The sequence below is a fragment of the Harpegnathos saltator genome, unplaced genomic scaffold (assembly GCF_003227715.2).
Source record: "Harpegnathos saltator strain DR-91 unplaced genomic scaffold, Hsal_v8.6 scaffold484, whole genome shotgun sequence".
Classification (NCBI taxonomy): domain Eukaryota; kingdom Metazoa; phylum Arthropoda; class Insecta; order Hymenoptera; family Formicidae; genus Harpegnathos; species Harpegnathos saltator.
In genome coordinates, this window is record NW_020230298.1 from 87,818 (window position 1) to 104,704 (window position 16,887).

Here is a 16,887-nt window from a genome sequence, read left to right on the forward strand (position 1 = left end):
TGGCCGTCAATCCTGGCTTGGCCACCGTTTCCGTCGGGTCACCGCGATTCGACCACGACTGTTTTCGCTTGACGTTGTCATAAGTGATCCACTTTTCATCACCAGTGACCAACCGCTTCAGAAATGGGTCGGTTTTGTTGCGATTCAGCAGCGATTCGCAGATGGAAATTCGGTCCATGAGGTTCTTTTGCGTTAACTCGTGTGGCACCCATACATCGAGCTTCTTTTTGTATCCAGCCTTATTCAAATGGTTCCAAACGGTTTTTTGTGCAATCTTTAGCTCTTGGGCAATAGAAACAATGCTTACATGATGGTCGGACTCGACAATGTCCATGATTTTATCGATATTTTCGACAATTGGCCTTCCAGTGCGTCTTTGACATCGAAATTGCCGGAACGGAATCGACGAAACCAAAATTGCACGTGATTGGCTGTTACAGTATCAGGACCATAAACACTATTCACATTTTCAGCCACCTGGCTTGCGTTTTCGCCTTTATCAAAGAAAAATTGTAAAATATAGCGTATTTTCTCTTTGCTAGTGTCCATCTTTGGCGCGTGCTCAAACAAAACTGAGTCAACTAATCACAAAACTGTCACAAAAGTTTTTTTAGTACGAAATCTCATCTTTCTAACGCCATCTAGTGGAACCCGATCGGACTTATACAACGCAAGATACAGATCTAAAGCCATCTATTGGAAAAATAATGGATTTCTTTTTACTACACCTGATATTATGGATATTTCTACATCACCTGAAATGCAAACTGCAGCATTTGAAGATTTAAATAATGTTGGCAGCAATACTCATACGCGGGAAGCATCGCACATACGAAGCATTTTTATGGAATATTTCAATAATGAAGGTGCCGTTCCATGTAAGGTGACCATATCCCACTCATAAAAAAAGAGTAAAAGACGGGTAAAAAAAAGAATATAAAAGAGTACTAATTACGGTCCCAAAAGAGTGCAGTAAGTAGAACACAAAATCATATAAAAGTCAAGGTGACGTCAAATAATATAAAAATTATATCATTTTGACGTCAAAATGATTTTATGTTTTATCTGGGACAGTGATTAATGGATTATTAGGTATAATATTTAAAATAAAACATAGTGGGTACTAAATAAACCGAGAAATATTAGTCGAACACATATATTTTATTATATTATTAAGATATTTTATAATTATATTTTGCACTCCGTACATCGCCTGATAATTTCGGTTTTCACTGTCGTTACCGAAGAGCGGACATCAGCGCCGTTTTCCGCACTCACAACGTCAGCGCTACGCGCCAGTGTCGATTGTGCTGCACGATTTATACGAGGGCAGTCTGAAAAGTTCTCGGCCTAACAATGAAAGAAAATTTTTTTGCTGTGAAATATGTTTTATTTTTCAATATAATCTCCTGAAACTTCAATACATTTATTCCAACGTTTTTCCAATAATTCAATATCATTAAAGTGTGATTCCGGAAGGTTTTTTTCGCTCAGGTGTATAGTGATGGATCCAAGTTTCACCAACAGTTGTGAAACAACGTTTGAAATCCATTTTATTTTGCTTAAAACGATCCAAACACGTTTGAGAAATATGCATTCGAATTGCGTTTTTGGTCAATTGTTAGCAAATGCGGCACCCATCTTGCACAAAGCTTTCTCTACTGGTGCTACTACTCGAATGACTTGATCGAATAAAATTGTACATGGGTTTATATCAGTTTATACCAGAGATGCCACTTTCCAATACAATTATAGTTTGACAGTTTCTAATGCCATGTATGTGTCAGGTGGAGAACTTTTCAGACTGCCTACGTAGTAACTAGCGGTGCACCGTTGCGCAGAACCTCTACGTATAATCGGTATTGGCGCTCGCGGCGCACAAATGCTGTGAGTGATGAAAACGTCACCGAAGTCTGCCCTTTGGTCATTATCGACAAAGTATAATTAACATTACGAAAAAAGAGTACATACAAAAGTACGATACGTAAAAAGTAGAGTTCTCTTTTTATCACCTTAAAAAGAGTACATATACTCTTAAAAGAGTACATATGGTCACCCTAGTTGCATGGCAAGAAATGTTTGTATAAAGTTAATATACTTTCCAATGTCATTTATTAGAATACATTTTGAAATATATTTAATTCTTAAAATGTTTTATTATCCCATAAAATGTTGTAACTGCCGAACTCCGCGATTCGGTCGTCGCTACGCGTTTTGCTCGTCGGAGTCCGGGTTCAAGGAGGAGGAAGGCAGCGAGACACTTTAAAATAGAAATATGAATAACTTAGATTTATTCGATACTGACTTAGGTACAAGAGCTCGGCCTCGAAGACGCTGTCGCGGGTTGCGTCTATTAGGCGCGTCAGTACGGTATGGTGCGGTGCGGTGTGCGGTACACGCGCGCGTACGGACGGAAGGCGACGCGTGTAGATGGTAACGGCGCAGTGATCGTTCTCGCTTCGCGACGCTGGGCGTCTCGGACAATTATCGCCCAATACTCGGCTCGCAATCGCTCGCGTAAACATGGTCGCCGGACCGGAGATTTTGACTCTCGGTCGAACGCATGCACGCAAGTCGCGGAATACGCGCAATGATTTCGTCCGTCGGGGCCGAGGACTCTCGACGGAGAAGGCGTACGCACCTTCCCTTTTCCTTACGCGGAGGAAAGCGACCAAGTGCTGCAGACACTCAGCGGAGACGGCGGACGCACCGTCCTGGGTCCTTGGTAGCTAGACGGATCGCCCAGAGGCTGAGTACGCTCAGCGGAGTTCGCCGACGGACGAACCCCTGACTCAGGGCGGCGGTTAAAGGCTAGAGATTGTCGAGTACGCTCGACTGAACACGCGCACGCACGAGCCCAGGAAGACGGGAGACGGCCAAGTATCGAGCACGCTCGAGACTGCGGACGCACAATCCCGTTTGCTTAGTCACCGGTCGGATAGTCGGAAAGCGGAAGGCAGAGCGAAACGGTCCGAAGGTTCTTTCCTTCAGCATACAGCGTCTGGATCGAACGGCGGTACGGATTGGTCTGGTCCTCAGGAGCTCGATCGCCGCCGTTTTATAGTCGTATTCGCTACGATTGATACGGCGGCGATCGAGCGGCGCGCCTATCAGCGCGAGGTACGGCGACGGCGCGTAATCGCGGCCGCGCGCGCTAGCGGCGGCGCGAGATAACGGCGGCGCGCGATATTTCGCTCGATTAAGGTGGCGCAAAGCGTCGTTCTTCGACCCAACAGGTGGTCGGTCGGGCCGGTAGTAACGAGATGCATTTGCGCCTCGTTACAATGTCCTTAGAAATAAAATATAAGGTATTAACTATTTCACAAAAAAGTTTATATGAGTATCATGCATATAATTTTGTCAATAAGTATTACATATATATTTTTTGTAATAAAGTATATATATTGAAATAAAATATATTTTTGAAACAACATTTCCTTTTCTCTATCCATTGTAGTTCTTAAATATGTACTAATATAACAAATGTTGCTTATAAATGTAATAACTTTATATTACAAATAATCAAGTCTTTCTTTGTAGTTCTTAAATTTGTACTAATATAATAAATGTTTATAAATATGATAACATCATAAATAGTTAAGTCTTTTTATTTCTTCTTTTTATGTAAACATTCTCTTAAAATAAATACTATATAAGATGATTTTTTTTGATCACGCAGGGGAAATCCTCATGGATACCCCGCCCTTTTGGGGAGGGCGGGGGTTATGCCGGACTCTTATCGGCTAAAACTCCTGCGGAGTGCCTACCGCTCGGACCGAAGTGGGGGCAGTCAGGGGAACTACGCCTATATTCCCTCTCCGATACCCCGGCCCCAGGGCTCTAATGGAGCCCCCAAGTACCGCGCCCCTCCCTTTGGGAGTAATGGGCCGGGTGCCCCGGCCGGTTACCCGACCGGGTTGGCTTTCCGGTTTAATATAGGAGGAGCGGCCACCCGCCCCCCACCTCTCCCCATCTTGCCCCTACCCTGGGTATGTAGGGGGAAGGGCAGGGGAGTGAGGCCTGGCCCCAACCTAGTCTCACTCCCCTTCTCCCTTTCTCCTCCGACGCGCCCAGTGCAGTGGAGGTGGGCGAGAGGATTACCCCCTCTCACCCACTTCCACTGCCCCATCGAAGGCGGGCCCGAGGCGTCCGAGGAGGAGGCCTCCGGCGAGCCGGTGGCCTCATCTCCTCCTCGGCCGGCGCCACATCGGGCCCGCTTTCCCTCCTGAGGAACGCCACCTCCTCCGTTGCTCCCTGCGACGGGGTGGGCGGCGCTCCCACTCAGCAACCTCCATGTCCTTCCGGGATATGACGATCCGACAGAAGAAGGCCGCTGCTCCCCATACCTCCTCGCTCCCGCAAATTGCCTTGAGCAAGTGCGGGAACGAGAGGGGTTACCCCTGGCATCCCACTGCCCGGGCGAGGACACGGCGTTGTTCAGCACACGCCTGGCACTCAGCCAGGGTGTGCTCCACCGTTTCCTCTCGCACCAGGCAGTGGTGACACCTCACGGTGGGCTCCCTTCTAATTCGGTGCAGGTACCGACCGAAGCAACCGTGCCCGGTCAGCACCTGCATCATAGGGAAGGTTAGCCCGCGTCCCCGTCTGCTCGCCACTTCTGGCAGGCAAGGGCGGACGACCTCGGCCGTTCGAGGCCCGAATTCCCGGGGGTCGGCCAATATGGCAGACCACCACTCCAGGACTCGGGCCTCGGCCTGGAATTTCAGGGCCCTTAAGTTCCTGACCGTTAAACCCTCCCCCGCCGCGCGGAGCTCCTTCACCCTCCAGTAGAGGATATACCGCTGTTCGGCGAGGAGCTCTACGGGGGGGGGAGAGCCGGCCAGGGCCGTCGCCGCCCTGTACGAATCGCCTTTGTGATCACCGAGCGCATTGCCTGGCGCAAAAGCGCCTTGCTGCGCTCGGAGGCCACTAGTCGGGGTGCCCATATGGGCAACCCGTAGAGGGCGATCGAGAGCACCACCCCGACGTACAGACGGCGAGCGTGCCATCCGGGACCCCCCTAGGTCTTCATAAGGCCGGCCAACGCCAGGCCTGCTTTTCGGATACGGGGGGGGGCTAGGCCTGTGGCGGAAGAGCGGCTCCCGCCATCTGCCGCAGGGAGCACGGACCCGCTGTTGCCGAGGAGGCAGCGGAAGCAGTCGCTCGTGCCGCGGGAATGTTTCAGTGCGAGTGTGTCGTGTCCCCCGAGCGGCCGAGAGTTTTGAATCCGGTGAGATGTTTTCTTCTGGCAAGAGACGCGTGCGTGTGACGGACCTTCGCGGGCTTCTCGTCGGTCGGAACGAGCCGCTGGTCAGTTTTGCGAGCTATAGCGTCTGAGTGCGGTGCGCCTTGCCTTCCATTCGCAGCGCGAGTTCGGTCCCCGCGCGCCGCGTCCAGTGTCACGCGTCGCGGTCGCGCGCGGACACCTCTCGTGTCGAAAAGCCGTCCGCTCCGGTGATTTCGAGCGCGCCTTCGGGCAAGCGGCCCTTGCGATCTCGCGGTCGCCCTCGCGCGGCCCAGTCGTCGGCTTTTGCGTCTGTCGCGATCACGTGTTCGGCCGTGGGTTCCACGTGTGCTGCCGCGTGTTGTGCGTGTTGCTTTCAGCGCGACCGCTGCGAGGTCGCGCAGCAGTGCGTGCGTCACATGCGTTCCGCGTGGCTACACAGTGGCCGTTGTTGGCGTGTTCTTTTGTTTCCGTCGCTCTTTCATTTTCCAAACACGTGGAACCTCGGCGCAACCGCTGCGAGCTCCCGCCGTTGGTGAGTATCACGTGCGTTCCGCGTGCCTGCGTGGTACGCTGGCGAGCGTGCGTGCGTTCCTTTTTCGATGTCTTCAGTCTATTGTTCGCGAGCGTGTGCGCCCCGCGCGAGGGGCCGAGTGTAAGAAATAAAAGGTTTTTTTCTTTCTGTACTATCCTTCGAGTCGGTTCACTGGGGGCCCTTGAGGTCTGTCCTCAAGCGCCGCGAGGGAACACTTCAACCAGGGTATGGGTGCCGTACCCCTGCAATTTGTACATCTATTCCGCTGACCTTTGCTGTGCGGGGTTGATTCTGGTCGAGTCGAGCGGGAGTCCACTCGACCCCCACAGCATATCAAAATAGATAGCTGGTGACCCCGTCAAGCCTCGTTTTCGAAGTGCGCCGTCTCGATTGTGAAGTGCTTTTCATTCGCGAGTTGTCTGTGCGATTTCGAGTGAGTGTTGCGACCTTGTGTGCGCCGCGTAACCAAGTTTTTATACAGTTTTTCGGCGACAATGTTGCATTCGCCGCTAGCGTCGCATCGCGACGAAGATCCTCAGGAGCCGCAACAGCGCGCAGCGGCGCGACCCATGGGCGAGCCTCTGCTTACTCTCGACGCACCAACTTCAGGCAACCATCCAGGATGTGGCGAGTCGGTCGACGCGGTGCAAAGCTGTCGCCTTCCGCCTTTCTGGAAATCCAACCCCGAGCTGTGGTTTCTCCAGGTCGAAGCGGTGTTTCAAGCGTTGCGAGTACGCAACGACGAAACCAAGTACAGCCTCGCCGTATCCTTGCTCGACCCGAAATCGTTGCAGGAGCTTTCAGACATCATTCGGTTACCGCCGCCAGACAGGAAGTACGAGCTGCTGAAAGCCACCATCCTGAGCCGTTTTTCGGATTCGGCGGACCGACAATTGCTGCGTCTCCTCACTCAGCTTGAGCTGGGGGACCGCAAACCTTCGCAGCTGCTGCGCCAGATGCGCACGCTAGCTGGAACCAGAGTTCCGGAGGACGTCATCCGGGTTCGTTGGCTGGACCTGCTACCTATCAGCATCCAGCAAATCCTCAAGGTGCTCAAAACTCACAACCTGGAGGAGCTAGCCGCAGCTGCCGACGAGCTGTTGGGAAGCGGGCAAGGCTACCCGGTAGCCGCCGTCCAGCCACCTGCAAGTACCTGCGCCGTGTGCGCGGCTTCGGGCGGTCAGCTGACATCCCGCCAACCTGACCTTGCCGCGGTGCTGACTGACATCAGAGCTTCGCTACTGCGGATGGAGGCCTCCCAGCGGGACATACTCTCTTTCCTGCGCCGCCAACCTCCTGGTGAGAGTCGTCGCTCCTCTTCGCAGCCGCGCGCCAGGTCGCGCGCGAGGTTGCCCGCGGACATCCGAGACAACTGGTGCCACTACCATCGACGCTGGGAAGCGGACGCGCGGAGGTGCCTAACGCCGTGCGCGTTCCCCGGGGCATCTTCTGCAGCGGCACCGGGAAACTAATCGTGCCCGCGCCGGTGCAGTCGCCGGCCGCGGGAACATTTATTCCAGAAAACCGGCTGCACGTCTTTGAACGCAGAACCGGCTTAAAATTTTTAGTAGACTCCGGTTCCGTCATCTCGTTGCTGCCCAGGTCGCAAACGCGAGACAAGCTTCCAACGCAGAGGCTCACGCTCCTCGCTGCCAACGCCTCACCTATAGCAACGTACGGAATGCGCACGCTGGTTCTCAATCTGGCGCTCCGGAGGGACTTCGAATGGCGTTTCATTGTGGCGGACGTGCAGACTGCCATCCTAGGAGCCGACTTTCTCGCACATTTCGGACTCCTGGTGGACGTCGCTGGCCGTCGTCTCCTCGACTCGCTCACCTCTCTACAGGTACAAGGCGTCATGTGCCGAGCCAGTGTACACAGCATAGCAGTGAGGCAGGAGGCCAACGTTCCGGAAGGCCAGCTGGGCGTATGTTATACTCGAGTCTTGGCGGATTTCGCCAGCGGGGCTAAGGACAATCGTGCCTCTTCAGGCCCGAGCAGCACAGGAGTGCGCCATCATATTCTGACTACTGGGCCACCATGTTTCGAGCGTCCTCGAAGACTGTCCGGGGAGAGGCTCGCAGCGGCTAAAGCAGAATTCGACTCGCTGCGAGCCCAAAACATTGTACGCCCTTCCTCGAGTCAATGGGCTAGTCCTATTCATCTGGTCAAGAAGAAGACAGGAGGATGGCGAGCCACTGGCGATTACCGCCGGCTTAATGCCAGCACCGTTCCTGATTGGTATCCCCTACCGAATATTGAAGACCTCCTCCAGGACTGCCACGGATGCACGGTATTCTCCGTCGTCGATCTCGAACGGGCGTACTACCAGTTGCCCGTCGCGGAGGAGGACGTGCCCAAGACAGCCGTGACGACTCCTTTCGATTTGTTTGAATTTGTTGGCATGCCTCTAGGACTCCGCAACGCCTCTCAAACATTCCAACGACACATGGATTTGGTGCTGCGCAATCTTCGATTCGTGAGGTGCTACCTGAACGATCTGCTGGTGCTCTCCAAATCGCACGAGCAGCACATCGAGCACCTCCAGCTATTGTTTGCCGCTTTAAGCCAAGCTCAGCTCTCCATCAACCTGGATAAATGTATGTTCGGGCGAAATCAGGTGACTTATCTAGGCTTCTTAGTATCGCAACAAGGCTACCAGCCGCCCCCGCAGCACGTGCAAGCAATACGAGACTTTCCGCTGCCGAAGACAGTAGCCGATCTCCGAAGGTTCCTCGGCATGCTAAACTTTTATCGTCGCTGCATTCCGAAGGCGGCTGAACTACAAGCGCCTCTACACAACTTCCTCAAAGGGGCCAAGAAGAGAGACCGTTCCGAGGTACAGTGAGCAGACGAGACCAGGAAGGCTTTCAAGGCGTGTCGAGAGAGCATCGCTTCAGCCATCGCGCCTGCGTATCTCCACCATTCAGCGCCACTCGCGCTCACCACCGATGCCTCAAGCACTGCCATCGGCGCCGCTCTGAAGCAGTTCGAAGATGGTTCTTGGCGACCGACCGGATTCTTCTCACGCAAACTCAGCGACGCAGAGCAACGCTATAGCACATACGATCGCGAGCTGTTGGCCATTTTCGCAAGCATTAAGTACTTTCAGAGGATCCTGGAAGGACGTCAGTTCCGGGTACGTACCGACCACTGGCCCATCATCTTCGCGCCACACCAGCGAGCGGACAAAGCTTCACCGCGCCAGCAACGGCAACTGGACTTCATCCTGTAATTCCAGCTCACTTTGGAGCACGTAAAAGGGCAGGACAATGTCGTGGCGGATACGCTTTCGAGAGCCTGCGCTATCGACATGCCGACCATCTTGGACGCTGCTACAATCGCTAATGCACAGGATGACGACGACGAGCTTCCGCATCTGCGAGACAATGCTGCAACGCCTCTACAGCGCCTTACTATCAAGGGCTACGACGTCTACTGCAGCATCGCCGGAATTCGGGTGAGGCCCTACCTGCCAGTTTCGCTCCGGCGACGAGCCTTTGACGTCGTGCACGGACTCGCACACCCGAGCGGTCGGGCTTCAGTAAAAGCCACGCAGCGGTTCTTTTGGCCGGGCATTAAGAAGGACGTCGCGCGCTGGGCCCGAGAGTGTCAACCCTGTCAACGGGCAAAGGTCCACCGGCATAACCACTCAGCCCTCGGTCGATTCAACACACCCGACAACCGTTTTGACCACGTCCACGTGGATATAGTCAAGCTGCCGCTAGTTGCAGGGCGGCAATACTGTCTGATAGCCATCGACAGATTCTCCAGGTGGCCGATCGCCGTGCCGCTGCAGGATATGCAAGCAGGGACTATAGCAGCAGCCTTCTTCGAGCATTGGATCTGCCACTATGGGACCCCATTAACGATCACCTCCGACCAGGGAGCGCAGTTCGAATCAGCACTGTTCACGGCGCTGGCGCAGCTCATCGGGGCCAAGCGGATACGGACAGCACCGTATCACCCGCAATCCAACGGTATAATCCAGCGATTTCATAGGTCGCTCAAGGCAGCGCTGATGTGCAACCCTCAAACGCCTTGGATGGACCTTTTGCCAGCGGTGATACTGGGCCTTCGCACCTGTTTCAAGCAGGACCTACAAGCCTCTGCGGCAGAGATGCTGTACGGCACGGCGTTAAGGATTCCGGGTGAGTTCTTCGTTACGCAGAATCAACCGGCTTGCCCACAGGTCTTTCTGTCAAAATTTCGAAGCCTCATCAGAGACATCAAGCCGGTACCGACTTCACATCACATCTCACCCAGGACTTTCCGCCTCAAAAACATTGACTGCTCTCACGTATACAAAAGACTGAGTTTATCAGGAAGCCGTTGGAACCACCTTATACAGGGCCGCATGAGGTGATCAAGCGGCTAAACGAACTTCTTTCATCATTCAAATCAACGGCGTGGAGAAGACGGTTTCAGCCGACAGCCTCAAACCGGCATTCGTGGAAGCGGCGGACGAGCGGGTAGAGCCCGCGGCGGCTGCCGCCCCTGAACCAGGACCGTCCAGACCCTGACGAATTTCGTTCCTTGCTCCCCCGCAAGGAACTAAGGAGGGAGTAGTTGTGGCGGAAGAGCGGCTCCCGCCATCTGCCGCAGGGAGCGCGGACCCGCTGCCGCCGAGGAGGCAGCGGAAGCAGTCGCTCGTGCCGCGGGAGTGTTTCAGTGCGAGTGTGTCGTGTCCCCCGAGCGGTCGAGAGTTTTGAATCCGGTGAGACGTTTTCCTCTGGCAAGAGGCGCGTGCGTGTGACGGGCCTTCGCGGGCTTCTCGTCGGTCGAAACGAGCCGCCGGTCGGTGTTGTGAGCTATCGCGTCTGAGTGCAGTGTGCCTTGCCTTCCATTCGCAGCGCGAATTCGGTCCCCGCGCGCCGCGTCCAGTGTCACGCGTCGCGGTTGCGCGCGGACGCCTCTCGTGTCGAAGAGCCGTCCGCTCCGGTGATTTCGAGCGCGCCTTCGGGCAAGCGGCCCTTGCGATCTCGCGGTCGCCCTCGCGCGGCCCAGTCGTCGGCTTTTGCGTCTGTCGCGATCACGTGTTCGGCCGTGGGTTCCACGTGTGTTGCCGCGTGTTGTGCGTGTTGCCTTCAGCGCGACCGCTGCGAGGTCGCGTAGCGGAGCGTGCGTCACGTGCGTTCCGCATGGCTACACGGTGGCCGTTGTTGGCGTGTTCTTTTGTTTTTCCTTCCGTCGCTCTTTCATTTTTCAAACACGTGGAACCTCGGCGCGACCGCTGCGAGCTCCCGCCGTTGGTGAGTATCACATGCGTTCCGCGTGCCTGCGTGGTACGCCGGCGAGCATGCGTGCGTTCCTTTTTCACTGTCTTCAGTCTCTTGTTCACGAGCGTGTGCGCCCCGTGCGAGGGGCCGAGTGTAAGAAATAAAAGGTTTTTTTCTTTCTGTACTATCCTTCGAGTCGGTTCACTGGGGGCCCTTGAGGTCTGTCCTCAAGCGCCGCGAGGGAACACTTCAACCAGGGTACGGGTGCCGTGCCCCTGCAATTTGTACATCTATTCCGCTGACCTTTGCTGTGCGGGGTTGATTCTGGTCGAGTCGAGCGGGAGTCCACTCGAACCCCACAGGCCCTTGAAATGAGCCCCGAAATCCTACCGGCCGTCCAACGTCAGGCCTTGATCGTAGGCCCGACGCGGACGCGGACTCCATCCACCCGGATTTGGGTCTTCGGCGGTGCCCCACGGCAGCCGTCATGAAAATAGACGGCCTCCGTTTTCCGGGGCGCAACATTGAATCCCATATCCATGATGGTGACCACCACGTAGTGCAATGCTGCCTCTGCTCGGAGGTGGGCTTCCCCCCAGTTCCTCCCTCCGGCTACCACTAACATGTCAGCCGCGTAGCAGATGACGTGGCAGCCAGGGGAAGGGGAGAGCGCAGTACCCGGTCAAACGTGATTTCCCATAGCAGGGGGCCGAAGACCGACCCCTGCGGGACACTACGCCATGGCGCGCCGACCTTGGACCTCGCCTCTCCCCGAGTAAGTGATCTCCCAATCTTCGGCCAGGGCAGTGTGTTGAAGGCATTGGTGATGTCGAGCGATACCGCCAACAACAACCCGCCCTCCCTCTCCACGAGCACTCTGGCCAGGTCCCGGCGACGCTGGATCGCATCCAGCGTGGATCTTCCGGGCTTAGACCCGTATTGGTGATCGTGAAGGTTCTGTCCCTCCAGGGATAGATGCCGGACGAGGCGGTCGGCAATGATACGTTCCAGCATCTTGCTCGCCTCGTCCAGCAGGCATATCGGCCTGAAGATCGGCGCGCTACCGGGCACCTTGCTATCCTTCGGGAGGAGGACCAGTTTGGCCCTCCTCCACTCTGAGAGATATATGAGATGATTTAATTTTTAAATGTAATCTCTATTTTGAAGAAATGAACTATTACTTTTTTTGATCTACTTATATTGGGTGAGTGCAAAAGTTCGTGCGGAGTTTGTGAGTAAAAGTCACACAGTGATTAGGCAAACAAAAATCTTTATTCAATCAATGATATATTCTCCATCGTTTTCTATAATCTTTTCCCAACGTTCTGGCAGCATACGGATGCCTCGATCATAAAAACTGCGCGGTTTAGATTCGAAGAACGAAGAGACGCCGTTTTTTAAGGCCTCCAAAGAGTCAAAGTTTTTTCCATTTAAATAATTTTGCAATGACCGGAACAAGTGATAGTCAGATGGTGCGATATCAGGAGAATACGGTGGATGCGTTAAGACATCACATTTCAGGCTCTTCAGTTTGCGCAGCGTCTTTTTCGAAACGTGTGGTCTGGCGTTGTCGTGGTGAAAGACGACTCCCTTGCAATTTGACAAAATCGGACGTTTCTCTTTTATTTCTCGATTCAGATTGGTTAATTGGCGACAGTACTTGTCCGAATCAATCGTTTCGCCAGCGGGGAGAAGCTCGAAATAGATTATGCCCTTGCAATCCCACCAAACAGAGAGCATCACCTTCATCGGGTGCAAACTGGCCTTTGGCATTGCGTCACCATGCTCACCTGATTGTTTTCATGTCCGTTTGCGCTGAACATTGTTGTAGAGGACCCATTTCTCATCGCCCGTCACTAGTCGATCCAAAAACGACTCGTTATTGAGCCGCCCGAGTAAAGAAACGGCTGCAGAAATTCGCTTGATTTTGTTCTTCTCGGTCAGCAAATGGGGCACCCATATATCGAGCTTCAAATCGAATCCCATCTTTTTTAAACGCCGAAAAGCGGTTGATCGGTCAACGTTTAGTGCTGTAGCAACTTCTTCTGTTGAAATTCGCGGATTATTGAGCACTAAAGTACGCAAAACATCGTCATCAATGTCAGAAGGTCGACCAGAGCATGGCTCGTCTTCAAGGTTAAATTCTCTGCGCCGAAATTTAGCAAACCATTTTTCCACAGTTCGTTTAGCTGGTGCTTCATCCTGATAAACATCCTGAATGTTTTTTACGGCTGCGGCAACGTTTATTCCCTTCTGAAACTCGTAAAGCATAACATGCCGTAAATGCACCTTATCGATACTCATTTTTAAAGTGATATTTCTCGAAGCAGTTTGTATGAAAACAAATGATTTTTTTTTTAATAACAGCTGAAGACGTCACCTTTCCAACGTTATATAATATGTAGATGGAAGTATTAATGACAACACTTTACGACGCTTATAATTCCATCTATTGAAACTCCGCACGAACTTTTGCACTCACCCAATATATAAAAATAAAAGCTTATATATAAAATAAAATAAAAATATAAAAATAAAAAAAAAATTTATATATAAAAACAGAAATCTGTTATCAAATCTATATCCAGACAGCACACAGATGTCCATTGGACGTCTGTTATATGTCCATATTTTTTACAAAGGACGTCCATAGGATGTACGTTTGTCACAACTTCGGACATAGGATGTCCGATGGACGTACATCCGATGTCCAATAAGGAAATCCTTGTTACGTCCAATTTATGTCCACAGACGCAAATCGGTCATACGGATATAAATTGGACGTGAAACGTACATCCATTGGATGTCCGGTGCTGTCTGGGTATAAAAACAAACTCATTAAATTGTTAAAATATGAACATAATAATACTTCATCATATTATTTATAAACGAAAAAAACATTAAAATTACGAATGACTAAGAAACATAAAATATTTACATACAACACAACGCAGTTTTAGAATGCAGAGTAATTTTGTATATTACCAATTACTCAGTAAAAGTAACACATTATAACCTTCATACTTTGTTTCGTAATTGGTCTCTTTTTTTTCAAAAGTTAATTGTAATAATTTTAATGCATAAGAAAATCCTTCGTTATTTGGAAATTCGCGTAATAGATTTCCTATTACGGTAATTATATTAGTTTTATTATCTTCTGATTGTATATGTTCAGGTATTGTACGTACTATTTCTTCTGTTTGTAACGATGATGTTTCTATTTTTATTGGTTCCCTCATAATACTTGATGACGTCTCTAACATGTCGCTATTATTCGATCTCTTTTGTCGCTTTTGCATGGAAACTTCGTCAAGTTCTGATATTTTACTTGATGCACAGTCCCTCTTACTCGGAATGTTAGTAGTAGTACTGAAACATAAAACAAAATTTATATACAAAAATATAATAATTCATTATGTATATTACTAATTTATTATATACCGTTCCGTCTCATAAGAAAGTAATTAATAAAAATTAATATAAGAAAACAAAAAAAACTTTCGGTAAATCATATTTTACATTATTTTTAAAATAATGCCAATAACATATTTCAAATAATATTTGAATATACTAACTTATGAGAATCCTGTATATCATGTAGAAATCTCATATATTCATACCACTTCCATTTTACAGGTTTATTTGCGGTTGAACCACTCCTTTTCCTTAATATATCATTACGGATGCGCATATACAGGGTTCTCAAAAAGTCTTCGAACGATAAAATATCTCGAAAACAATCAGTTTTTGGAAAAAATGTTTCAGACAAAAGTTGTAAGGCTTAAAATGATCTATTTACTGATCTTATCAGTTTGACCTTGGCTAGCGCAACAAGGTCAGGGCAAAGTCATCTTGAACTTTCCAAACGGAACGCCCTACTCTTTTCGGCATATTCTTATAACGTATTTCAAGAGCTTTCCAAAATACTACAGCAAAGTATTTTTTGTTAAGTACATCTCGAGTTATGAAGCTTCAAAGTTGCAGTCGACATTAGCATTACCCAAGGTGTACCGCGTAGAGGTTGCACGATCGGATTTACACCTCTTGTGTGTGTGTATGTGTGCGTGCATGTGCCTGTGCGTGCGCGTGTGCGTATGTGTGTGTGTATGTGTGTGTGTGTGTGTGTGTGTGTGTGTGTACGCGTGTATGTGTGCATGTATTTGTGTGTGCGTCTGCGTATTATGTAACAGAAACAAGGACCCCACGGTTCGTCACTCCCGTAGTATTTTGACTCCAAACCCTTTGTGTTGTGTAAAGTGACTTTATCTCATCTTTTAAGATCTGCAACATTTTTCAATTAATTAAATGTTCAAATTGTCTTCCTTCTACCATTTCACAATGAGCTAAATGTTCATAGAAATGACTGAACACATCGTTTATTTGTTCTAAAATGATGAGAGATGCTTCCCGCATTATTCGATTGCTAAGGTCTTCCAAATTACGTGGTTTTGTCGCATAAACCTTGTTTTTGAGATATCTCCAAAGAAAAAAATTTAGAGGAGACAAATCAGGTGATCTAGCAGGTCACTCAATAGCACCCCTCCTACCTATCCATCGACCAAGAAAGAACGATTCAGAAATTCTCGACTTCTTATTGCGTAATGAGGCGGTGCTCTATCTTGCTGGAACCAAACATGTTGCATGTCTGCGTCAAATTTATTTCGTATGTCGGCTATAATATGATCTCGCAATAAATTTTCATACTTTTCCGCATTCAAATTACCGTCTGTCAAAAATGGACGAATAATACCGCGACTGCAAATTCCTGCCCAGACATTCATTTTTTGTGGATACTGTGTGCGAAGATCACTCATTCAATGTGGATTTTCATCACTCCAGTATCTGCAATTGTGACGATTAACAGAACCGTTTATTTGGAACATAGCTTCATCTGAAAAAACATAAAATTCAAAAAGTTATCATCAATTCGATTCATCATTTCTTCACAAAATTGAATTCTTCTATCAAAATCATCTTCCATAAGTTCTTGAGTGATAACAATTTTGTAAGGATGATATTTATGCTTTTCTAAAATGTTAAGAATGCTACTTGACTGATATCATGGGTTTGCGCTGTTCTTCGCACAGATGTATGAGGATTTTCTTGAAATGACAGTAAAACATCCAAACTCATATCATCATTTTTTGCGGATTTTGGTCTTCCGCTACGAGGTCGGTCTTGAACTATTCCAGTTTCCAAAAAACATGTCACTGTGTACTGAACAGTAGACTTAGAAATAGGGTTGCGATCAGGATGTGTAGCATTGAAGAGATCAGCTACTTCCTGATATGATCTAACACGGTCTCCAAACCCTCGATACATAAGCAGCAAAATCCTTTCTTTTTCGATCAACATTTTTCAGATAGAATTTGAAGTTGTAGAACGAAAAAAGAACAAAATAGATAAAGATCGAACGCAAGCGAATACGATTAGTTTGTAGAATACACGGAGCAAGAAGCGTTTTCGAAAACCACCAGTATGCACGAGTTTTAGCTGTAAGTCCTCGTGGTGTCCGATGTTCACTAATGATCGCCTTTGATGTTAGTAGATCAATTTGCCAAAGTAACCTCCTTGTAAACTAAATTCTTAATAAGCTTTGTAGTTTACTCCTAGGTCGTTAAAGTAGATTTTCTTAAGAGTTCCCTTAAGAAAATAAAATATTAAGAATTACTGAAAAATTTACAGTGATTAATCACGGCCAAATTATTACTGAAATACTGCTATCCCTATGAACGTTTAGCTCATTGTTAAATGGTAGAAGGAAGACAATTTGAATATTTAATTAATTGAAAAATGTTGCACATCTTAAAAGAGGAATTAAAGTTTACACAACAGAAAGGGTTGGAGTCATGAAATACTATGGGAGTGACGAATCGTGGAGTCCTTGTTTCTGTTACATAACACGCAGA

General features: G+C 49.4%; 1 protein-coding gene across 1 annotated transcript; it reads left to right on the forward strand.

Moving 5' to 3' along the window:
• The first annotated feature begins 6,253 nt into the window (after positions 1 to 6,253).
• On the forward strand, positions 6,254 to 11,924 carry LOC112589349 (uncharacterized). Its single transcript, XM_025302276.1, has 6 exons — positions 6,254 to 7,058; positions 7,328 to 8,603; positions 8,721 to 8,898; positions 9,001 to 9,996; positions 10,071 to 10,121; positions 11,781 to 11,924. Exons 1-6 carry the CDS (start codon positions 6,254 to 6,256, stop codon positions 11,922 to 11,924), a joined length of 3,450 nt encoding a protein of 1,149 aa, XP_025158061.1.
• The last annotated feature ends 4,963 nt before the right edge of the window (positions 11,925 to 16,887 follow it).